Genomic DNA, 26,059 nt, shown 5'->3' on the forward strand with positions numbered 1-26,059 from the left:
TATTGAACATATGGAAAAACTATGAAAGTCCCTTTATGGACCAGAATCAAATGAAATGATAATGAGGTGTAAACAATAAATAAATAAAAAATAAAACTTTCCTTGACTGGGTAACAGGTGCATAGCATTGGCGACAGCGACACAGGATATTAAACCTGTTTCTTTGCACCTGTAATTGTTTGCCCTCTGTCACTAACAGACACGTTTGCAAACTCTAACTTGAAGCACTAAAATTGATTTAAAAATAAAAAATGAATTTGATTTTTATATTATAATTTTTAGGGGGGCTGAGATGAAATTTAAGGGTCTAAAATCGCCACTGATCCAATCTGAGTTTTCTGTTGCACGACTATAACAACGTTTGAACGTACACGTTCCACCAAAACAAGTTCCTTCCCGAGGCTTTTTTGCAGAGGCACCGTGGCTCTGTCCGGTGTTTATCGCCGCCCAAGACGATTGTGATTGGTTTAAAGAAATGCCAATAAACCACAGCGCGTCTTTTCTCCCGCCCCGGAATGCTGTGTGGACTAGCCAGACCCTCCTCTGCAGCGCTGTGGAGAAAAGTCTGGCAAAGCGAGACTAGGGCTGCAACTAACGATTTGTTTCATTGTTGATTAATACATTGATTATTTTCTTGATTAATTGATTAGTTGGTTAGTATATTGAATGTCAGAAAACAGTGAAAAATGTCAATCAGTGTTTTCCAAAGCCCAAGATGTCCTCAAATGTCTTGTTTTGTCCACAACTCAAATATATTCAGTTTACTGTCACAGAGGAGTGATGAAACTAGAAAATATTCACATTTAAAAAGCTGGAATCAAAGAAGTTTTCCTTTTTTTCCATAAAAAAATTACTCAAACCAATTAATAGATTATCAAAATAGTTGGTGTTTAATTTAATAGTTGACAACTAATCAATTAATCTTTGCAGCTCTACTCACAATATGGAAGGAACTGCTGTTCGGACATGAATCCATTTTCTAAAACGGAAAAAATCCACACTCATTTTTGCCTCTTTTCATTCTCATCTTTGTTCCTTCTAACGTGCTTCAGCAGTAAACCTTTCCATCCTGTGTATGTTAACAAGCCATAACAGACAGCAGAAGCCAGAACCTGTCGCCTCTTATTGGGCCTTTTTTGAGAGCCTGCAAAGGAAATGATTGCCAAGAAACCTCTTGACAAGTCATCCCGTGATGACTTTCATTCCGATTCATTGTAGTGGTTGAGTGTGGCTGCAGTGAAAGGTGACCTCACCTCCGCTCTGCACCAAGAAACAGTAGTCCTGCTGCGATTATCGTACCACAGTCATGTAGAGGGAGGCTGCTCTTTGATCAGAATTGCAATTGCACGATTCCAATAGCAGGGCTCTTGTCATCCTCCTCCACCGACACACAGGTCTATGTCTGCACTAACTCCTAATGGCATCTGCCTCAGTGGAACCAGAGCACTGTTCTAAACTTTTCCGAACGTTAGGTACTGGCTTTCTGCTTCTGGTTTTAGGCCTGCCTTGTCCTTCTTTGACCCCCTGTCTCTCTCTCTCTCTCTCTCTCTCTCTCTCTCTCTCTCTCTCTCTCTCTCTCTCTCTATCCTAGATCCCTCTGTCCGTCTTGCCTTGTTCAGAAACTGCAGTCACCAGCTTGGTCCAGTGGAGGCACGAAACATGCCAGCACAACACAACAGGAATTATATAAGAGGTAGGAATTGAGACCTGCTACACATTTTGGAAGCCTGTAGTAAAATACAGCTTGTTTCCCCCCTGAAGAGTCTTACTTAGTCCTACATTAACAGTGGTACAGACCTGAGCTTTAGACTTGACGCTGGAGACTTGATTTAGACTAAGGAAAATACAGATTTATTACAACTTTATTATTATTATTTTCATAGTTTTGGCAATAGTTTCTATCAGTTCGAATGACATGGAAAGTTGCTGACATCTGGCAACTCACTGAGATGAAGTCTGAAAGTCTATTTCTGGACAAGAAGCATTATGAGCGGTATTACAATGAGCGACCACAGATTTGCCTTTATTATCAAGACAAATTATTGCCAAAAACAGCACATACTGTAGGAAAATGAGACCCAGGTTGAATGAAACCGGAATTTCTCTTTAAGTGTAGGTGAGCCCACAGGTACTGCTTCACTGTTTTTTTTAACTAACTTATCACAAAATGCATTCTCTTTAGACTTAATTCTTATTGCTATGGATAGTAAAAACAATCTTGAAAAGAGCTTACAGGTAGACTGTGGTGTAAAGTAGTTTGCTATTCAGAGAAGAGGCAAACGTCTCCTTCCATCTTTCCTGCTGTGGCCTCTTGCCCTGCCCTGAGGTGGAGAGATGATTTGGCATCGTGACGTCCACAGCCAGACTTAAAAGGGAGGGAAGAGCTGGAGGAAGGGCAGGAGGGAGGACAGGGGGGGAAGTTGGCTTTTATCATGCCTGTCTCCATCTTTCCTCTGCACCCCAACCCCAGCCCCACCCCCACCCACCAGGGTCAAGGCCTCACATCCAGAGAGCACGACACTCGCGGTCATCCAGCAGTCAGAGGGACGGTGCAACAACGGCGTTTGCCAACAGGCAGTGAAGTGACTAGCCCAAGTCCAATGCTGCCATAAGCATGAAATACCCCTTAATTAGCTGTGGAGAAATACAGTATGTTTGCTTGTCAATTCATGTTACACTTTAAAAAAAAAGATGGAACAAATCGCACAAATTTGGGATGTTTTTTGTTCCACTTTATCTCTGTTGGGTGGATCGCTTTAGTAATTTGTTTATAGAATAGTTGTGAAGGAGTCGCCTTCTTTCCCATGAAACTAATCCATTGCGGTGCAGCCAAAGATCAACCAACAACTTATTTCAATGTTTTCAAAGATTCATTAATATCTTTAAAAAATTGTCAGCTGCCAGCAAATTGCTAAACTTACAAGGCATCTTCATCAGACAATGATGGATAAACTTATCTTTAGCATTTGGCAGTGATGAAGTGTGATTTTTTTAACACTAATAACATTTTGTCCGATCATTATCACAAGTTTTTTTTGAACTGCAGGTGTATTACTTCAAGTTTCCAACATTGTGATTACTGACACTGAAATTGTGTCCGAGCACAGTGTAGCTGTGGATAAGCTCTCAGCCAACTGGCAGTCAAGAACTGGTTCTATCCAAATGACCTATTACGAAACAACAATATTTCCAGTTTGATTTCTTTCCAATGTCCTTATCTCTCCTCTCCACCCTTGTCTTAATAATTCATCAAACAGGACTGGTATTCTTCTCGAGCAGTGAAATGAAGCCGCTACATCATCTGATAAAGTAACGGGGGTCACTGGTTAGAACATCACCCTACATTCTCTGCTTAATACCCCATGTCCTCAGTTTGATTTTCTTATTCAACTGAGAGGGATCCTGTAAAATGCGTAACTCTAATCAGCTCGGTTCTGGAGGAGACGACTCCTGCTGCCTTTTTACAGGCTGACCGTGAGGCAGCGGCGACAATGGCGGCAGAGGTGGTGTGTTGCGGGTCTCTGTAAACGGACCCAAGCCAGCCTCTCCTCTTGCTCCCCTGGTCCTGACCTGTGGGAGGCGCCCCCTCCTCCGGATCCATCCCCAGTGCCCGGGGACTAGCCAGCCCAGCCCGGCCCAGCCAGCGCTCCCCGACAGGGGCTAACGTTTCAGGCTTTGAGTCAAGCCCCTTCTGGAGGTGATTAGCCCCAAACCCATGACAGATTCTTTCCAAGATATCCGGCGCGGCGTGTTTATTTTATCCGGGCTCTTTGTGTGGATGTGCTGGACATGAGTAACCCACTTGAAATGGGTATCAGCTTACATACCCAGAGAGGGAGATAGAGAGGGAGAGAATGGAGCAGAGCCACAAAACATTTTCATTTAGAGGCAAAAAATATAGAAATACGCTTTCCTTTTTTTTTTTTTTAGATGGTTTGTATCATCAAGTGTCTGGGTGCTGCAGATGTTGAAGATGTTGTATGCCTCCGAGCGTTTCTTTCTTGTTTCTCTTCTTACTTTTCACCAACGCCTTCCACTCAACCCCCCCAGGCACACACAGCCCCTTCCAAGCCTCCTTCCTTCATCCAAACTGTGATCCAACCCCACCAAACATCCGTCCTCATGTCAGAGGGACACAAGTTTTATTTGAGCCTGGAACCACTACCTCCTGAGCACTTAACTCGATTTCACACTTCAGGTCATCTACAAAGTCCAACTGAAACACAATCATCTTGTTTATCATCCATCATCCAAAATATCTTAATGTCAGACTATTTACCACCATTCATATGCATTCAATTTCACCCCCTTAATCTCAGTGCTTCTATTTATCTCAGGCAGCGGAGCGCTCGCCTCATAGTATATGTTTGAGAAGCACTGGCACAATTAAGGAAGAAACATGCAGAGCCAAGGGACATTTGGGCCACAGTCGTAGTCAGTCACAGAAACAGACAGTTAGGCACCTTAAATTTCAGACACACTCTGATTCTTCTTCGATTCCGCGAATGTCATGAAAACAGGGCTCTCAAAACGGTTTTCATGATGCAATACAAAACAAGGTAAGAGTTAGCCGTAGCTTAGCCATCAAGTCTTATGGGGAAAGTTTCAAGTCTGTCAAATTAAGTCCAAAGTCAAGTTTTACGCTCTTTAGGGCAGGTTTATTACAAGACTTTATAAACAAATAGCTGTCAAGTCTGTCAAGTCTCTAAATGCTGACCATTAACATGAAACAGCATTTGAACATTTTCTTTTCAAAGCTGTGCTGGTATTTAGTAGTAGTTTTTACGTAGTTGACAGATGTCATTATAATGCCTAGGTCTAATGATAAAAGGATCATTTCAGTGTATTAAAACTTGGTTATATTTTGGGTTTTACGCTCGTAGTTTAAACAAACCAAAAGCTTAGCAAAACTTATTTAGAAGATAAAGCAAATGTTTTTTACCCCTTTAAAGGCCTCAGTATGCATCAAAATAAGATCCTATTCGACTGTTTGTAGAAATCTTTACAGTTTATAGAATAGTAATCTAACAGGGTATTAAACCCTCTTTTGAGACAGAAAAATTGGAGACAATCCAACAATTGCACCTCATTCACACAACTACTTCTGTCAGTTTTTGTTTGTAGACTGCAACACTATATATGCTTTTTAAGATACATTGGCCCTGTTACATTAAGACCAGGTGAAAATGGGGACATTGACCAATCCAATAATGTTATCCCCATTTTCAGGATTTCTTGCGTCTCGCCTCTTTCTGTGACAGCAACATTTGGCAAACTCTTTTGCTCTTTAGATGTAGTTAGAGCACACGTCACACTAGTTTGTTTTAAGAATACTGAGATGACATCTCCTACTGTACAGACTGACTTTGAGGTTCAACTTACTTGCTGATTTACCATACTGGCTGGAGATGTGTATGTACACAGTCTTACTGTGCAGTGCAGAAATATTACCAACATTACAGGTTTGCGCACTCTCACTTTGCTCATAAATAAAGGGGTTTGGATAATCTGGCTAAACCTTTGGCTTGTTTATAACCTGATTCAAGTCAAGTCAACTTTATTGTCAATTCTATAATATGTGCCAGACATACAGAGCAATTGAAAATTAGTTTCTCTCCGACCCACGGTGCAATAAGGGCACGTACAACAAGTATAATATAAAAGATAGAAATAAATACAAATAAAGATAAAAAAGATAAGTAATATATACAATTAAATAAGATAAGTAATATGTACAATACAGTAATACATTATAAATAGTGCAAATGTAAGGCAAAACCACTAACTAAAGTTATTGAAAGTGTGCAATATAAATGGAAGAGTTCCTAATTGTCTTACAGTCTGACAGTCTGACTGCTTGACTTTCTTGCCTCTTGTTCCCTCCTCTCAGCTCACATTGACTAGAACTGTTCAGAATGCTCAGGTCATCAACTCATTCATGACACCATTTTTTTCTTTTCTTATTATGGTCTCCTGATCTACTGCCTGACCCTGTGCTTATTTTCTGCAGTGAAGTTTGAGGGGAGGAGGCTCCGAAGTGCCAGCATTGTGTCTGCTTCAGCTCTGGTTTGCTGTGGGGGCCAAAGCCCCCCAACCCTCTGATATTAAGTCAGAGCTCTCCCGTCCTCAGTAGAGACGAACTCGCTTAATGTGCTTAAGAGCCCCCTCTTAACAGGCGTGACTCCTACAGGGCCCCTCCTGATGTCCTGGAGGAGTACTGGAGGGGGATCCAGGAGGTTGGAAGGGGTCAGGAGGGGGCTTTAGTGGAGGGTTCAGAGGGGAAAAGGGAGAGGAGAGTTTCTCTGTGCTACTGGAGTGCAACAGAAATGTAAACTTTTTCATGGTGCTCACCTTGTATCACCATGTACACACTGACTGCTTCATTCCACAATTCATGCATTTACCTTTGGGGATTTCAAATGTATCTTCTGTCTTCCATGCAACTTTGGATCTAACCACATAGGATCCTATGATAATGACATGAACAGGCAGTACAGAATCCTTGTTTGGAGTGCTATAATAAGTACATATATACATATATATGAGCAAGTTTCTGTTTTAAAAAAAACTCTTTGTGTGTGTTTTACTGGACTGCCTGTTCCCCGTCTTTCTGTGTATTTTTAGCATTGGGAAGTGCAAGACTGCGAGTAGCCATTTCCTGGCCTTTGCTGCCCCGGGGGGAAGCATCTATCACTTGACATTTTTAGTGGGGCTTCTCAATTAACCCATGAAAACTGTAAAGCTTTTCTCTCCTTTTTAATAGCTCAGCAAAAGCAAGTAAATGGCTTAAATAAATGCATCATTAGTTCCAGCATTGGGCTGTCAAAATTCATTATCAGTTTACACCCATCTAAGCTAGCATTACTATCAGCGCAACATAAATGTTTACCTATGTATTACGACCTTATTATGGGATTTCAGCATAACTCGTAAATCAGCAGCCTTTCAGATTTCTTTCTTTAACAAACTGTTGGAACATTGCTTGGATTAAATTTTTACAAAGAACAACAAGTTCCAACAATTGTTGAAAAAAGCAGATACTCTCCTGTTGCATCTTTCAGCAACTTTAACTGTATTGTAGTTATGCCCCTGAGTCCTCCGAACAAATAGACCACTTTAAGCCCAAACATAAACGCTGGAAGCTCTGACCACTGATCTCTCCCAGTGCTGGGAACCCTGGCCGGCTGTAATTACTGTGAAACATGTCAAACATTGCTACAGACCAGGCCCATGAGCTGTTTATTTGTTAAACTCGTACTTTGGAGAGCATCTGTTAACACAGCTCCTTCACTGCAGTATTGTTTACGCCTCTTGTCATTTAGAAACATGCCACCTTCACCGCAAACTTCGCTGATTAGGCAGCGCACTCATTCTTTGAGCTTTCATTGTCATCAAGAATGTTACTTAACTGACAAGAGGAGTTTGGAGAAGAAAAAAAATTGCCTTTGACGTTTATTTGATGTTTTCTGTCGGGTGCAGTTGGTGAGGCTGAGCTGGGCCTTCAGCAGGCAGAGAAGGTGGAGCGAGTGACGCAGGAGCGAGCTGAGCAGTGGCTGCGCACCCAGGCTGCTCACTCTGACAGGGACTCAGAGAGGTGAGGCACTTTATGTGGGTCATAACAGGGTGTAGGCGGTGTGATGTGTAGCTAAAATTGCTTTACAGAGTTGCTTCTGGAAAGACATTTTCTGTTGAATTTTTATAAAAATTTAACTTTTTAATGCTATGAGCACCACAAAGATATCTCAAAACCTGGATAAATAAAGGCCAAACTATTTTCATGGCCAGATTCTACTAGGGTTAATATGTTTTTTTTTATTTATTTTTTATTTGGGTAAACTGATTCTGTGTCTGATATGGTTTTCCTGCAAAAAAGTTACATTTCCTCTTTTAAAATGATTAAAAATACACCATCTCCTTCTACTTCATTGAATGATACAAAATCTATAAATAAAAACTAAACTAGTTGCGAAGTCACACAATTCTGCTTATGTGTTAAAGTCTAATTTAAGGTGAGTGCAGAGAAACGTTCTCTCACAGCAGATGAATTTGAAAAGGGTGTCTAATGTCAAACTCTGCACATGCTATATTCTGAACCATGAAGGTCAGACATCGAAGTGAAGTAACAATAAGTAAAATACATTTGTATGTCAAGGGGGACTTTGATTTTTGATTTCTAAGTGGTGGGTGTTATTTATTTATTTATTTATTAAAATGGCGCATGGCTATTTCTCTCAGCTTAATTAGCTGGTAATTTGAAATTTGGTAAAATCTAATTATTTGTGCAGTACTGTTTTTTTTTTTTTTAATGCAGCGGGCCAAAGTATCACCAAAATGCCAAAAAGAGAGAGAGAGAGAGCTGACACTTCAGTATAACTTCTGTATATTAAAAGCAGTGTCTGTAACAGAGGCAGGGAGCATGTAGGCCTGTGCGACGCTTTACCTAACAAATAGACATTAGCATTATCACACATGGCATCTGTGTTTATTTTAAGATATGTCAAAGGTAATTCCATAGAACTAAAGAGGGAAAACTGCTGAATTCATTCAAAATATACAAAGCCTTTTTTTTTTTTTTTTTTTCATCTAACCCTCAGCGAGCATTTCTTACCGGAGATCAGCTCAGACATTCTCAACGGTGGCAGAGTGCAGCTTGTGGTGAGTACACTCCCCTCCTGTTTTCCCCTGCAGTTCATTCACTTTGTGGAATGACAGCGCATCTTGATTTGAATCTTTTCTAGGGGGCAGTTGCATGTACATGTATGTGAAGGTATGCAGTATTTACATTCATCAGTCAGAGTCGTGTCCTGCGCCGTAGGTTCCCGCTCCTGGAGCCTGTCTCATCAGCTTCGATTTGAAGGAGGCAGGGGGGAGGTTAGTCTGAGGTTTAGCTCCACAGTGACACTTTCAATTGGATCAACTGGCTGCAGTTTCTTCGTTTTACTTGCAGAAATCCCAGTGTCACTTTGGAGCAGTTTTCCTGGACCCGTGAACGATACTGATGCTCATACGCTCTTTGAAGTCGGAAACTGCAGGTCTCCCTGTGCCGTTATAGAGCAGTTTAAATTATGATCACTGGCAAGAGGAGCCGCCCCCTTCCTCCCGTTTCTTAGATATGTTCAGACTGTAGAGCCGCTGCTTGTTTAATGTTTTTCTCAAAATGCTGGACTGCTTGCGTGAGACGTGTCATGTTGGGCCTCATTTATGTGTGTGTGTCTGTGTGTTTCTGTGTGGTGCGTGCAGGCTGACCCAGGCTATACAGAACGTCTACATCAGGCCAATGGATTGTGGGCCAACAGCAGTTTAGCTGCCCAGCCTTGCAAAGAGAACAATTATCCTCGCAGAAACTCTTTGGGTCATGCAAGTGAGTCTTGTTAACTTCACAGCTGTTTGTCTGTTTCTACCCAAAATCATTTTTAACTGAATTTAATCAGAATCCGAAAAAGAAAAAAAAATCATAAAATGTCCTGAAACACAAGGCTCTTATTATTTCTGTCACTGACTCTGTTAATAACCCTCTCTCACAATAACTGGTAATCCAGATAAATAGTAATAAAGAAATGTATTGCCAACGCTTAATTTAAAGGTTATTTAAGTAACTTTACTAGTCAGGCATTACTGATCAGTGTTCACTCAGAACATTGGAAATGTTATATTATTTTTTACATACATACATGCATCTATACACATATTGTATATATGATTGAATGATAGACAGCCAGATGTATGATTATATAATATATCTCTGCATATTGTGCAAATGTATTATTTATGGCACTTATTATTAAGCTGAGCTGACATTTGGGACAAAGTCAAACTTAGCAGTTCCATGCTCAAACCTAAGAAATCATAGATTGTAATTGTATACCTATATCTTTTTGTGTGCACATGTGTGTATATACCTGTACATTAAGCACATGTGTGTACAGATGGTTCTATGTTTACACTCTTGCACCCATGGGTCTTGGGTCTCACAGACCTGAGTGCGCCGAGCCAGGGATAAAGGCTGCTGCTTATTCAGCCTAGACTGAGTCCACCGGTCGGCTGTTTCGGGAGGGGAGGGGAGCCATAAGGTCGGGCCGGGGACAGAGTGCCGTGAATTTCTTCTCTGACAGGAAACGGGCAGAAAAAAAAAAAAAAAGTCCTTTCAGTGAAGAATGACTGGCTCTTCTGTCAGGAGAAGTGGGGCTCAGGAGTTTGAGTGACAAAGATGCTACTGACAGGCTGACGGCAGATGACCACTTTAAACAAGTCCAGGAATCCAAGTGAAGGAGAGCCCTGTCCCCGTTAATGAAGCCAAATTGGATTCCGGTGATGATTTCAAAATGATTTTCACGAGGTGCAGCCGGAGCGAGTGTTGTTGTGCTAAGCAGGCAGACTGTTGTTCTCCTCAGGAGTAAGGCCAGAAGAAAGAAAGCCTCTTTGTCTGCACACCACTTATCAAAATTGTGTAGGGCAAATTGAAATATTAATGTATGTGTAAGGCAATAGCATTTCTCAAAAAGCCAATTAGATATTTTATAAACTTGGAAAGGGCATCTAATGGTCTCTGGGCTACATCATAAAAAACAACATCATCAGAGGACATGGGTTACTTGGTTAGAATCAGGGAATCAGGAAAATAGGAATGCAACTTCTTTGACAAAAATCTTTTTAAAGTCCGCCCACACGAGCCAGTAAAAGAGACTAAAAAATAATTTATCAAAATGTTGTATATCCTTTGCTTCTGAAGTGGCATGCATACATCAAAGTGAAGGTTTAAAGCGAGAAGGTTCACTTAGTTTGCCATAGCAGTAAAGACGACATAAATACTCATAACCAACTCTATAACCTATTGCAATGCGATACTCACCACTTGCTGGGACGGTGCCATAAAATGCGTTTCCAAGCCCACAAAATATTTTCATTACGTGTGCAGAGGAAACCACTTAAGTTGCATATCTGCTCCCTCAATTTTGTCCGCTGTTCAACTCTAATAGGAGTAAAATGATCGAAAACAATTTATTTGGTCACAGCGGTTGGGTCAAATGTGTTATCTCCGTAAATTTAATAGCATGACTGCACTGCTTTTGTTGAAATTAGCAACGTGTGTCAGGTTTTGTGGTCCGTTTTTTGATTTAGAACAGATAATTGGACAAAAGTCTTTATTAAACTAAATTAAGCCACCAAGGTTGGCCTACATTTTTGAAAATAAACACAAAAGACTACATTACACAAACCACAACAAAGGAAAAGCACAGCGTTACACCACGGACATGAGTAAAATCAAATACTAGAGAGGGACGATTAGGTATGACTTGTGAGCGGATAGATATTCTATACAGTGTGCCAGCTGTGCAGATATTTGGAGCCAGGTCAGTACATGCAGTGTGCCCCCCACCCCCTCCAGAGCCCTCCCCGCTGTTAGGCTCCCTGTGTGGGGCGGCCGTGGAGACCGCGGTCCTGGGCCCTACACGTGGAATACATAATGCCTGGTAAAAGCGCTGCCTTTGTACTGTGTGTTTGAAAGGCTTTGTACTGATCCCCAGGTGAAATGGAAGGGCCTCTGATACAGCACACAGCGCTCCTGGCAGTCGGAGCACACAAACACAAAACTCACCTGCTCAGACTTAAGTCTTTACAGTGAGAGTGAATATTGTGTTGTCTTGAGTCTCCTGAGACAGAGACCAAACTAAAGTCAAAAGTTTATTCATTCAAGGGCAGAAGTTGCAAATTCCTCGTTGTTAGGTTTAAGCAACAATCTCTGTGTTAGCTGCTTGAAAAGCTTTCAGATTTAGTTACCCAACATGAAATAATGTTCTTTAGCATACAACACCTAATGCTTTGATAAATGGCAACATTGATTTGCTCATTAGCAGGTAATGAGAAAAACTGTAAGGGCACATTTTCAATTTGTTTCATTTACCACAAAGGTGTAGGGTTGGGCATTGTTTGGATTTTAACAATTCGGATTCCAATTGCGATTCTTCCTTTCGATTCCGGTTCTTATCGATTCTCGATTCCGATTCTTTGAGGGGTGGAGTTGAAACGGGTCACATGCTCATTTTCACAAATAAGAGTACGAGTTTCAACGTAAAGAAAAGCCACACTAGAGCGCCGCTTACTGTGCTCCATGGCTGTAACACAACAAGCACCTGGCCGCTACGGAAAACAAAACTTGCGCATTTTAAATTTGGAACCCATGATCAGATTTGAAACCAAATCCTCCAAACGATTCCAAACGATTCCAATAGAGAAACGATTCCACTGGAATCGTAATTTATGAAACGATTCCAAGTAGGAATCGGTTCTCGATGCCCAATCCTACAAAGGTGTTGTGGTGAATTGCATATATGGCACAAAATCAAACCTACATCGTACAGATAATGCCCTGTACTCCATGTTCGTGGTACAAAGTTGCAATTCCATGAAAGACAACACAAGACTACGTTTTGACTGCAGGTGTACAATAATTGATACATTACTTTTACTATACAAGAGCTGTAGCAACAGTTTGTTTTGGAAGGCATAGGTAGTCCTTCCTCTAGAAACCTTTTTATGATGATTATTGATAACCCATGTTATCAAGGAACATAAAAATGGCTTAGCAGATATGTATAGTCTTTTACCAACTCCTACATTAGGCCAATGAGGTGGGACCAGGGAAGAAGTTGCTTGGATGCGTGTTCTGCGTGCCAATAATCAATGTCCACAATCTCTCTGCATTTCGGTGCTGTGACCCATTGGTTTTCCTGACGGCCTGCTCACCGTAGCACAAGCAATACAGTCCATTTCATTTTATTTCTGGTTTAGTTCCAGTCATTTTCTTTTGCTCACAAATTAAACAATGACACGCAACAGTGACACGGTGAAAAGCTGTATGCTTGTCCCCCTAGCCACACACCTGTGTCTCCCTGGCTGTTAATTACCTATATGCCTTCCCAAAGGCAATGCTCCACCCAGTGCTCAAACATAAAACTGCAGATTAATTAGCATCACCAATGTGGTATATAAACAAAACAAAACAAAGTTGTATAATGGCTCCAACAGGATAAAAAAGCTCAGACCTGGTCATAAAAATACAGTAATATCATGATTGTCGCACAGTGACGCAGAGTACAAAATGAGGGCTTAACATCAAATGTATCATTTATTAGCCAGATTGTATGAATTACCATTTGAAGTCTATGATGGACTGATTTCACACTGCTCGATTTACATATGAGATATTGACGCATTTTCCTCTTATGTCTTCAGGAAAAGAGGTTCCATCTCCTCAGCGAGTCACATCAGCTCCGTCAAAAAAGGAGCGCATCTCCTACCGAGACAACCCTGTCCAGTTGAGCGGCGGCTGGGGAGGGGGCAAGAAGAGGGACAAAGTGTACAAGTAAAACACAAACTCTTCTACTACCACGCCACCTTCTTTTGCTGGCCTCATCCAACACCCAGAGCAACTTAAAGACAGATACGTTTGGTATTTGTCCCTCTTCTAATACATATCTGTAAAACAAATGCAGCATTTTCAAAATATATGTGTATTTAGTTCAGGAAAGCATGTTTATGCATCCTTTGAATGCAACGTAATGCCAACAACAACCTGTGTTGTGGTATGAACAGGTAGTTGTGCTAAAAACACAAATGGAATGACCCAAGATTAAAACCAATAGATTTCAGTCTCACAAGGTAATTTTTTCCTTCCACGAAGAAGACTTACTTTATTTTTATTTATAATGCCATTGAATCGCCTGTGCTGAATACCTCTGCAGCTGTTCTTTTTCAACTCAGCTGAAAACTCGAGCTCCCTGTCCTGAAAATTAATTAAACCCAATTGGACCTGGACCAGCCCAAATATCTTCAGGCAGTTCCATTATGTTGATTCAGCTCAAGTATCACTGCCTGAATGTGATCGCAGCCAACCAGCAACAAAACACATGGAACAAAATGCCATGCTTTATATGCAAATCATAGCAGAAAATAAGAACCAGGACCTTTTTAATACCTGTGGATTCATGTTTCTTTGGATGCTGAACTGTTGTTTCTCTGCTGATTTACTCCCTTGACAAAAAGTATACAGTAGTCATTACAGTTTGTAGCCATGGGAAGAGACTTGCTTTTTCCACTTCTCCTTGCTCTCTTAAGAGTAAAGTTTGATAAAGCCCAGAGATTTCAGTGCAATTTCCCCATTCTGTGGCTATATTTAGCTCCTGCTCGCCAACAGTGGGCTTGAAATTGCTGCTTTTATCAGCCGAGCACAAACATTGGTGTTAGAATTAGAACGATGTTTTCTTTATTTCCAGTCGTGGATTATAATGGCCATGTCTGTGTATTTGAATTTGGAGAGCTAAGGCGTCCGTCCGCAAACACTGCCCTACCGGAGGCGGTGAACCTCAGGCTTGGAGGTTCCTTCTCCCTGGTCCGCCGCCTGGAAAAGATAACTTAATGAATGTCAAAACAAATAGCCTTAGCTGCAGAGTGGCTCCCTGGCAGGAAATGCATGTCTGTCTATTTATTTTTCTCCTGTCTTTCACTTGCACATGTCTGGAAGGTGTGTTTTGACTGTACTTGAGCTGATGGGGGATTTTTTGTCTTGGAGAGTGGCGTATGCCAGAAATGTGGCGGTCCTGCCCACTTGGGGATTGTTGTGAAACCCAAGAGCACTGTCTTCTTCCAGGGGGAGACTGATTCTTCATCAGGCTCTCTGTGGGACATCAAGGGGGTGTTTCTGTCAAAAAACATCATGTCATTACACAACTACTGGAGAATTCAGATTTTAATTGCACAATCAACATGAAAAGACAGGTGATATAAAAGTACTGTATATATCTTGTCTCTAGTTTTGTTTGACACAAGTTCAGATTTTCCCAGACTTTCAGAGTTCTTCTCTACAACTATTGCTTCTGAAATGAGATTGTTAAACCATCATCCACCAGTCTTCATTAGATGTGTTTACTTTTGGGTTACGGGTAAATTATATGAAACCTTAGACATCCCAAATCCATTGCCTGGTGAAATGAGTGCTCCACCGCACATTTAGATATAACGAAGAATGTCCCTGTCAGCCCAGACTGCTCTGCCAGCCTGACCTCAAGTCAGCAAATGTTGTCAGATGGGAGTCTGGCAGAGAGAGGTTTTTGCATTCAAATCCCTCAAAGTGCTTTCTTCAAATGCATTAAAGGACCATAACTGTGTGCTTGCAGGTTTTTGCTACAATTTTTGTATTTTGGAAATCTTTGCTGACCATTTTATGCTGTACTGTTTTATATTTTTGGACATTTTATTCTAGGCAGCCATTAATTTACATTCATTCCCCTTAAAACCTTTTTTTGTCAATGTTACAGTATATCATCATTGCATGGTAATGCACTTTATGTAGAACAAAAAGGATGTAACTTTGACAAAATTAACGCAGACAGACAGCTCAAGAAAATTTCAGGAGTGGTTGTTTTTTATATAAATTAGAAGCTAGTTGCTGCCTTGAAAGATAACTTAAATACAACAGTGTGGCTTGCAAAGTGATTAGCTGTATTGTAAAATATAAAAAAGGACTGAGGCCTATTGTGATGAGGAATGTGCCTCTAGTACTAAAACAGTGCAGGACATAGACAATCTACAGTACATGTGTCTGATTAAAAGGTCAAATAAAATGTAGTTATATTTATTATTCAAGTGACTAGTAAATCATAATAAGACCAATGCAGTGATTTGTATTGGAGAGAAATCCAGAAATCTATCCAGAAAATTATAGTTATATCATTTTTCAGTGATTCATGGCTTTACTAAGTCTGAGCACTGTAAAATACTTCGAAATGTAAAGTAACTCCAAATCCCACGAACACTTACCGATAAAGAAAAAAATGACATAAGAGATAGTCTTTCCTTATTTGTTTCTGCCTCATGACACAATTAGCCTGCTTCTTTAGCCAAAGTAAAGAAATGGATATTAACTCTGAGGAATGTGCAAGCTCTCCTGGAAATGTGAAACCAACTTATAAAGAAATTGGGAATAAACTCACACAAGCAGAAACTATTTTGAGCTGGGCCCTGGTAAAAGTCAAAGCTAATTTATTCCCTGAACAGCAACTGCTGGCTTATAACGTCACGTAGATGGTGCAGGTCAGTCACTCTCACAGAAGTTTGTAAAGAATTAATATTTTTGTTCAATAGAATCACTTAAATTTATAAGATGTCAAGATATTTTTGACAAAGATACATAGAGGGTATTTATGGAAAAAATGTCATGCATGTGTACATGTGCATGCGTGTGTTTGCAGACAGTATGTATCTCCAGACATATACATACATCATTTATACATGTTATAACATTTACCCAATCTGAATTAACATAATGAACTGTATCATGAAATGTATGTTTATATACACACACGTCTTTGGGATATGTATTTTTTTTTTAAATTTTTTTAATGATAATCCATGCTTTCAATTTTGTTTTTATAATATAGTCCGTTAATATGTTATAATTGCATTATATATATATATATATATATATATATATATATATATATATATATATATATATATATATATATATATGTAATACAGTGAGAGTTGCGATTATGGGCCTATTGTATCTGAAGTTCTTCCAGTTTGTGTTTAAATACTAAATAGCATTTCTTATTGCTACTGGATTCAAAAACAAAAAAAAAAACAGTAATTGTTGATACTTTAACTCTTTGTTAACCCTTTACTGTTATAGGTACTTTATGTGTTGTTATGTGCATCTCTTGATCAATCTTATTTCGACTTTTAAATGAAATTAATATTAAAATGAAAAAAAGCAAAGCTAAAACCAAGCTGTCATGGACGTTTCTAGCTATTTTCTATCTATGTTTTGTTTCGGCCTAAATCCGTTTCTTTATTTTAAAATGCAAAACATTAAGAAAACATTTTAATATTAGTGGTCATTTAAAATATGATGTGTGTGCTTGCCTGGCCTTTATTGATTACTGCTGTGTGCTCGGTTGATATTAATTCTGCAAAGCTGTTTAACTGTTAAAGAGGTTATATGAAAAAAAATCCTCCTATGATTATTGTATTTTTATTCAAATTAGCTGAAGTCTTGTATCACAGCATCTAGATTTAGTCTGACCGACGTTGCTGCCGCGTTACTTCTGGTTTCAGTCATAGGTGACTTGTATAACATGTCGACATGAACCCAGAGGACAGTCAAGTGACTGGGAGCTTTGTCAGCGCTCAGGAATGCCTGACTCCTGGAAAAACAAAAGACAAACAAACAAAATGGAACCAAACTTTTAAAGCACGAATGAGCTTTTTGAATATTCAGCCCCATGAGCCAAATGTTCTGCAGACTCAAGTGACATTCAAAAGCTCCACAAAAGTTTTTTTTGTGTTTCGTGGCTTGCCAAAATTTGAAGACATTTCAATAGATTGAATTAGACCCAAGGGTGGCTTTGGGCATCATGATGTCATGTTTCTGCTTTCTGAAGTGGCACATTTTGGCCTCTGAGGCCCTGGTTCGGTTGTGTTGGACTGTCATCAGTCACATTAAGACTGAAGTGAATGATAATTAGTTCAGTTCATTGAATCATATTTTGACCATAGTGAATGCATGAATGTAATGTTAATGACAAACTAGCAGTGCATGGTTTGATTAAAAGTGAAGGTGAAGATCCTTCCAGGTGGCTCACATGACATTGGCTGCAGCACTTTATTAGTCGGCCTAAAGGTGACCAAACTCTCCAACTTTACAAGCCGGCGCAGCATCTATTGTCGCAGGAATTTCCAGCCGAAGACCTACCAAACCACAATGAACTTTTCACATTTTCTCCTCAGCATGATCCAGTGTGCGAGGCCATCTTAGAAGCCCAATAAGACACCCCCCTGCTACTTTAGAGCACCTCTATTTATTTTTATTTTTTCTCCTGTGGCACCATGAAGCTGCAGGTAACTGCCACTGACCCCAGAGCGAACCAAAGCTATGCATGGTGTGCATCACAGGTGGTGTGGCTCCGGATGGAGATGTGGAGGTTTGGAGATAGACTTTGGTTAGTGGTAACATAATTCCTCCAATAAGAAGAAATAGAGGAGCTGCTCTTCGTGTCCTCTTTGCAAAAAAAAAAAAAAACTCCCTGTTGAGCCCTGTGTGTCTGCTCCTGAGGGCTGCTGCCTTCAATGGAACTCTCTGGAACTTTTCTGCATGAGGAGGATGTTTGGGCTTTAAGAAAAAAGTCAATACCTCATTTACAAGATATGTGAATGTCAAATTTAATTTCTAATTTGATGTAATTCTTGCTATATTTTCACAGAGAATAAATCGCCAAAGTTCGGATATTTCCACTGTCTCACAGTAGTTACTGTTCACTGAGAAAAAGGCTTTTGTCGAAAAAAAAAAAAAATCTTATTCTCATGACATTAGGCTACCTTATAAATAATTTTGCAAACATATAACCCAAAACACGAATTTAGAGAACACTTACTTAGTGCAATTCTTGGCCATGCATGCGCCGAACTATCGAACATCGTTGTCATCAGATTCACACTAACTGAGTCAAAATAAAAAACTGAACTTTTTTTTAAACTAATTCTTCGGTGCAACTCGGAATGAAAATAATAGTTTAAGACGTTCTGGCCATGAACAACAACTATAGATCTCAGTTTAAGCCTGAACATGTGAAAATGATATCCTTGTCCCCGTTTGTCAAAATGTCAGGAAACCTTAATTAATATCCAATTTAATTTAGACTGCGAAATGGGAAGCATGCTGCACGTGTTAATAACGCATAGGCTACATTGCGCAATGTATTCTTAAAAATGGATTTGGAGCCGTGTTTTCTTTTGTATGCGCCAAACGCACATTTTCTGTAAGCTGCACTTGCTTTTATTGAACTAACGAAAAAAACAACAACTAATTAAACATGAAATTGTATTTGCTTTTTTTTTTTTTTTAATACAGATTCGTAAATTAGTGACGCCTTTATGGACTTGAAATTAAAGGTTTAACAGATATGGCAGGGCCCTATTATTAGAAATATAAGGCTACCAATCAGTTTGCCTCACAGAAAAGTCATAGAATAATAATCAAATAAAGTTAATAGGTGATGTTGCCCCCCCATGCATATTTAAAGTCATTTTCAGAGCATTTTGCGGTTCACTATTCCTATAGTAAATAAAAATGAACAGCAGAGATCAGCGACCTTGAGTTTTCCAAAGAATCAGATTAAATCCCATTTGCAGTCAGAATTTGTAGCTGCAGATAAATGATTGCCTCATTGTGGATGTCTAAACATGTTGTAAGTGAAAGTCAGTTTTGATTGTTTCCTCTCAGAGTCGTTGTGTGGCTCTAGAATCACTTCTAACTGCTGTTTGGTTTGGATTCAGGGCGTGGGAGGAGTTGGGATGCTGTTTCAGAGAGGAGGGGAGCTCTTTAAGGATCCCATTCGCTTTGGGGCTATAAAGACGTAGTGCCTTCAAGACAGAGCAAATTAACTCCATTGGCGAATTATTGCATTTACAAGGAATCGCTCCGCTCAACGGTGCGCGACGGCGATTAGTTTTTTTTTTTTTTTTTTTTTTTTTTTTTTTTCTTATGGTGACATTTGATTAAAGTGAGCGGATTTCGATTAAGATGATGGAGTATATGGAGGATAAGTTTGCGTTGAAAAGCCAAACGATTAAGGCCAGCGATTACTACATGGACCAAGTCATGGAGAGCCTGGACAGCGCGCAGTACTTCACCAAGTCTTCCCCGAAATGTGCGCAGGCCTTCGGGCTTCAGAGCGGCGAACACCGCTCCTCTCCCTGCGGAGAACAAAACGGTACGTAAACACTTGGTTTTGTAACTTTGACTTTTTGTGTGCATCATCACTGCAGTTTTACAGGAGTTTTGTCTGCATCTGTGGGCGAGTTGAAGAGAAGGAAAAAAAAAAAACTCGAGGGAAATTTAACATCCAATGTATCCAATGTTTTTGTCCAAAACGTTTCTGAGGTACGGCGTTTCTTTTGTAGGCTTGAGTCATTTTAAAATTTTGAAAATCTTTTTACATTTTCTCCCACGTAGATTGTTTTAGTAGGACACACTTCGATTATTAACCATATTATTTGTCCATATTCATTTGTAATGCTTCAAGTTGCAGTCACAAGGTAATGTCATGGCATGTATGCCTACTATAAAGATTTATTGTCATTTATTTTATCAACAGCCAATTACGGTGTGCCAAAAACCGACGACGACACTTTGCACTCGGAGCTCGGGAGGTCGATGGACAATTGTTGCACTCTGCGGGCTTCTCCGGTGACAACCGGACAGGAGAAAACGGATTTGGACGACATGGGAGACAAGTGCGACAGTAACGTGTCCAGCAGCAAGAAGAGGAGACACCGGACGACTTTTACCAGCGCGCAGCTGGAGGAGCTGGAGAAAGTCTTTCAGAAAACTCACTATCCAGATGTTTATGTGAGGGAACAGCTGGCCATGAGGACGGAATTAACAGAGGCCAGAGTGCAGGTACAGTTTATCACCAGACTCTTATTTTATTAACGGAGAAAAGAAACTACAAATTAAAGAAAGAAGAAATGGAGCAAAACGCCGCCATGCGTAAAATTCCAAATCCACGAATGTAGATCATAAATACACCACGAAAAAAAATCCATTTAGTTATTCTAACAAATGTCTTGATTAAATACACACTTTACGCTTTTTTTTTTTAAAACTAACTTTACCAGTGCAGAAGGATTTATTTGAACTTCAGGCTGCAGCTTTTTATTATTATTATTTTTTTTTAACATATTATTCTGCCAGAATTTGGATGGATTCATTTTCTAAACAAGTGCCACCTGCTTTTTTTTTTTTTTTTTTTTTTTTAAATAAAGAAGTCACATTTATTTGAATTGCTTTTGTTTTGTCTCATTTTATTTGACGTCCTATATTTTCTACTGTAGGTGTGGTTTCAGAATAGAAGAGCAAAATGGAGGAAAAGAGAGCGCTACGGGCAGATCCAACAAGCCAAAACTCACTTTGCAGCCACCTACGATTTATCAGTGTTACCGAGGACCGACAACTACACACAGGCGAGTTGGCTCCGACGTTTTTTTTCTAACAGTTAATGTTTTTACTGTCGATGTTAAATGAACTTCTGATGGGTAATGTCATCTTTGTCACTGTACAGTACGCTATGTAGCCGTGGTGGAAGATTGTATTCAGATCCTTTACTCAAGTAAAAGTACTCTGTTACACTTAAAAGTCCTGCATTGAAAATGTTACTTAAGTAGTAGTAAGCCTAAAAGTACGTAGGCGTATCATCAGGAAAATGTACTTAAAGAATTAAAAGTACCCAATGCAGAAAAATCCTCACATTTTAGAAACTGGAAACGATCCAAACAGTTATGTGTTTTATGGTCTTAACAATTTCAGCTGGACTTGTCTGTTGTTATATTGTTGGCTAGTTTAATTTATAATAAAACACCATATTTTATAAATAAGTTTTGTATTGTAAAAATTTAATTTGCAAAGTAACTAGTAACTAAAGCTGTCAGATTGAAGTTGTGGAGTAAAAAGTACAAAATTGTTCTTTGAAATGTAGCGGAGTAGAAGTAGAAAGTGGCATGAAAAGAAAAGATAAGGACCTCAACATTTGTACTTAAGTATAGTACTTGAGTAAATGCGTAACACTCTGCATTCCTTTTCTCTCTAAGCCCTCTCCTCTAAAATAGGCTACTTAATTTATTTAAGTCACAACAAACAAATGCTTTTTATCTGCATGAATCAGTTGCTGCTCTATCAATCACTAATTATGAAAGCCATCTTCAGATAAGAAGCTGAACACTGATTAGAGCCTCTGCTGATGTGCCATGGCTGAATGAATGGCCTTATATCACATTTCATGTTAGCTGCACATTTATCTTGCTGCTTGGACAAAGGTCAGGTACAAGATGAGGTGAGAGGAGACGCAGAATGTCACTCTGTCCATTTGGTAGCTATTCTTTATCAGAAACTTAGATTGGGCCTCCAAGTGTTGTAGAGTAGAGCCGTTTGGGTTTTTCAGATGGAGGTATGCAGGCGGCAGCTCCACAGAGGGGTGTGTGGTAACATATTCATCTTACAGAAAGTAGCTGATGTGTTCAATTCAAAGAGGTAGAATTGTAAAAAAAAAAAAAATAATGTCCCAGCTCTTCTATGCCCAGGCTCAAGACCAGGTCAGAAATCTGTTGCACTGCCTCATATTTTCTCACACATGTTTCTGATAGATACCCTGGATACCAGCCAGCCATACCCTTTCTTACAGCTGATCCAGATTAGTGTCATTAAATGGACCGTACATGTGCTGGCAGTGGGTGTCTTTGTCTCCCTAAACCCAGTGGACATGGATTGCATGCTTGTGAGGTTTGAAGAGTATTGTTTCATTTTGTTGACTATGAGGTTTTGGCCAATATTGTTGTTTTTTTTGGGCAAAGACTGAGGTCCTGCTTATCGATGGCACATGTCGTCAGGAACACGTTGGCAAGGCTGATTCTCCAGAGCTGCACGTTTCGTGCTACAAAAGAAGTTTACTTAAGTGTTAAAGTGGATTTTTGTCTGCATCACATGCTCTTCTGTTGGTTTGTGGTATTTGTTTAAATGTAAGCTGTACTTTGGCAATAGGTGTTGTCCTTTGCTGAGCAGCCAGTTGGTTCAGTTTTGCAGTTTACTGAAGATGCTGAAATTGATTCAACTAATTTGTCTGTTTAAAAAGGGTATTGATATGTTTTATTTTACGTTGGATTTATGTTGTGGGGAAGAAAGCTACAGTGGCACATTTCAGTGAGCCATTTTAACCTGATACAATTAAGGAACACATTAATTTGCATGCTATTCACATGCTACTCACTTACACTGGTGTGTCTTCTCAGTTTGATTGAAATCTTGGCAAATGAAACGGAATGAACTGCCTCAGAGTGAATTAAGTCATCTGAATTGGATTGACCTGTCAGTTCCGTCAGCCTTTTATGTTAAAGACGGACACACTGTTTCTGCAGACTGGAACTCCTGACTTAAAAATCGGTCATGAGGTGTTTACTGTATGTTGACCAGATGGGACTATATCTGTCTTTCTGTCCTCTCTGTTCTCTCTGGCTTGTTTGCTCTCTGATCATCTAATAAAATGCCAATTAAGGCTGCGTGACTCAACTCCTCCAAAGTCATGAGACTAATAGTCTACTTGTCTTTGGAATCATTTCAGACAACGTTTGAGACATTGACCCTTAAAGGGTCACTTTATCCCCCTCCCCCCCAGAACATATTTTCTCACTTACGGCTTGTGTTATCTTGACAGAAGGTATAGTTTTGGCTTTATTTATCCATTGTGTTGTTATTTTGAGATGTCTGTTTCTGATTTTTCTGTCTCCACCCCAATACAAAGGAGTTCTTTATGCTCAAAATCACATTTAGTAACATCAAACAGTTCAGGTGCCTGTGTTAATCTGGATAATCCACACACATTGCTGTCAACAGTTTTCACAGGGGCTACTTCCTCTGTAGAAAGTAGTTCCAGTGACTACTGTGCAGTTTATATACAGACAGATATCTTAAAACGTTGGCAAATAAACCAAAACTTACTGCATGCCCAACACTTCAAATGAAAGTTAAAATGAGAAAATATTTCTTTGTAATATGGGTGAAACAACCTTTAACAGTTGTTTTCAGCTGATGTTAGAATATCTTTTCCCACATATTTAAACATGTAACATAATATTACTTTAACAGCTGCACTGCATGCACAGACCATCATTGACCAAACTCCAACTACACCATAGCATTATTTTCTTTTTTAAGATCTGTAGATTTCTGTAGGGATTTACTTCCAAAATTTCTGTTTTTTATTTTTAGGCAGTATGCAAGACTTAAACGTTCCTATAAACTGCATCTGTACTGTGTGACAAATAATCTCAAATTAAAAGGTACACTTACTATCTTTTTCTGAGCTTTCAATCACATTTCATGGCCTTCATCAGCAAATAGAATGATTCAGGTGTTATTACGTGAAGTGTTTATACTCTACATATATGTGTGAAGTTTGAATCTATCTATACATGCGACTCCAGAAAAAAAGATTAGTTGAAATCTTTGTATATGCCAAATTATCAATCTATTAAAACTAATTTTAAATTATATAGTATGTGCCCCAATGGATGAAATCATGACATTACAGGCTTTCTCCCCAGTATCTAAAACCTTCTTTCACCCAACAGATTCCCAACAACCTGTGGCCGAGCCCTGCTCCCGGTGGCTCTGTGGTTTCCTCCTGCATGCTGCCCCGAGGCTCCCCCCCCTGCGTCACCTCCTACTCGCACTCCCCTCGCTCGGCTGCCGGTGCCGCCGAGCACGGCTACATGGGCTTCCCCAATCAGCAGAACCAGTTCGGCCATGTCTCCCTCAACAACTTCTTCAGTGCAGATTCCCTCCTCACGCCGGCCACCAACGGTCACCACGCCTTCGAGACCAAGCCCGAGTTTGAGAGGCGTTCGTCCAGCATAGCCGTGCTGCGAATGAAGGCCAAGGAGCACACGGCCAACATCTCGTGGGCCATGTAATCAGGGTTCCTGTGCGTGTCTGGAAAGATTGGATCATGTATGGGATTTATTTTAATTTTTTTTAATTTGCTGTTTGTACCAAGTGTAAGAATTGCCCAAAGAGTCTGAAATCATATTCACAACAAGCTGTTTGTCACTCACAGTACAGATCTAACAACATTTCTTTTCTCATCTACAGACTAAATGTCACTATTTTTTTTTGTCAATGAAAATCAGCCATAGAGCTATACCATACTGCCATGCTATTTAGTTCTGCATCTCTGACCAACATTTTATCTACTGAGTCAAGAAAATAGGGTCTGGATAAAGTGCGTAAATGGAAAATGAATCAAGATTTGTGGTTCTCTGCATATTCCAAAATCTGCAAGTCAGTAAGCTCAAGCTTGTAACAAACAAAAAAATGAAATAGCCATAATGTTGTGTGACATCAGCTGTGTCTCTGGTCTGAGGCATGGGCAGACTGATACTGTCATTAAAATACGTACATACATAGATACATAAGGGAGGAGATGGTCTAGACCTTCATGTAGCTTAACTAAACAATACATTCTTATCATTCAGATGATCAGGGTAATGTCCAGTGCATTGTTTTAAAGCCTGCAGTCCTTTCTGGTCAGACCAGACGGCTGATTCACCCTCGTGATCTGTGAGCTGGGTGTTGAGAGCTGTGATGTGAATAAGCTTTCATTGTTGTTGTTTTTTAATGGGGGTCGAGGAGTCGTCAGTGTTTCCTCTTTTATTAAGACAGAAAGAAGTGTGAGAGGGAGGGGAAGCAAGCAGAAAAACTCCAGGCTCCAGTGGGATTTGATCCCAGTGCGGGCACATGTGGACCGAGCGGGAGGGGTCCCAAACCACTACAGCATTTTCTAAGCACTGTGAAAAAAAGCTTTCTTTACCTCCGCCTTTCGTCTTCCTCCCTTGTTCCAGCGCAGGACTGAAGACGAGCAGCGCGGAGACAAACTAACTTGACGTACTGACGTGTCTGTGTGCTTTGCAGCAAAGCTCTGTAATCTCTGTCATCTGGCAGAGGAGGCAGGTTTTAAAATTGTTGTTTGTGTTGTAAATGTATCTGCTGGAAGTATAATAAATGAATGTCACTTGATTCCAGCATGGTTGCACTTTTTAAAGGAAATATTACAGTGTTTAAAGCAGGGGTCTTCAATGTTTTTTAAACCAAGGACCCCTTAACTGAAAGAGAGACGGAGCAGAGACCCCCTACTACTAATATTGTATAAAATGAAGTTGCATATTAAACCGGTCCTACAATAATGTGTGGGCGGCCTAAAGCATTTGTATACCTTTTTAGTGCATAGAATACTAAGCTATTAAAATAATAATTGTGGGTGTGATTTTATAAATAATATTTTAATGTTACACATACATGTGGTACAGAGAATCCTTAGGATGTGGCTATCTTAGTGACTACCTTTACCCATAGGTTAGGAAGCCTATCATCAGTGGGGATTTACATTTGCTAATAATATGTTGGATTCATGTTAAGACATTTTAATTTGAAAAAAACTTTCAAAAATTAGCAATA

At 39.8% G+C, this 26,059-nt stretch overlaps 2 protein-coding genes across 3 annotated transcripts in view; both read left to right on the plus strand.

Annotated features, from left to right (window-relative positions):
- The window catches only part of lrriq1 (leucine-rich repeats and IQ motif containing 1), a 48,964-nt gene extending 35,480 nt beyond the window's left edge, over positions 1–13,484 (plus strand). For both annotated transcript variants that reach the window (XM_031295319.2, XM_036003346.1), the window contains exons 22-26: positions 1,592–1,693; positions 7,480–7,594; positions 8,595–8,655; positions 9,241–9,361; positions 13,234–13,484. In XM_031295319.2, the coding sequence (XP_031151179.2) occupies positions 1,592–1,693; positions 7,480–7,594; positions 8,595–8,655; positions 9,241–9,361; positions 13,234–13,367 (533 nt within the window). In that variant the 3' untranslated portion in view covers positions 13,368–13,484. The remainder of the gene's footprint in view (positions 1–1,591; positions 1,694–7,479; positions 7,595–8,594; positions 8,656–9,240; positions 9,362–13,233) is intronic.
- A 5,971-nt stretch (positions 13,485–19,455) lies between these two features.
- alx1 (ALX homeobox 1) lies at positions 19,456–25,621 on the plus strand. The gene is made up of 4 exons (XM_031295320.2): positions 19,456–19,769; positions 20,154–20,458; positions 20,893–21,021; positions 24,178–25,621. The coding sequence occupies exons 1-4, from the start codon at positions 19,580–19,582 to the stop codon at positions 24,517–24,519; spliced, it is 966 nt and encodes a 321-aa protein (XP_031151180.1). The 5' UTR covers positions 19,456–19,579; the 3' UTR covers positions 24,520–25,621.
- Positions 25,622–26,059: the final 438 nt, after the last annotated feature.

This window comes from Sander lucioperca, chromosome 7 (genome assembly GCF_008315115.2).
Source record: "Sander lucioperca isolate FBNREF2018 chromosome 7, SLUC_FBN_1.2, whole genome shotgun sequence".
NCBI lineage: Eukaryota > Metazoa > Chordata > Actinopteri > Perciformes > Percidae > Sander > Sander lucioperca.

Bases quoted from the DNA above. Each gene is read 5' to 3' on its own strand.
- alx1 (XM_031295320.2), top strand. From the start codon at position 19,580: ATGATGGAGTATATGGAGGATAAGTTTGCGTTGAAAAGCCAAACGATT. The intron at 19,770-20,153 runs GTACGTAAACAC...TTTTATCAACAG, and splicing joins TCCCTGCGGAGAACAAAACG to CCAATTACGGTGTGCCAAAA. The intron at 21,022-24,177 runs GCGAGTTGGCTC...TTCACCCAACAG, and splicing joins GGACCGACAACTACACACAG to ATTCCCAACAACCTGTGGCC.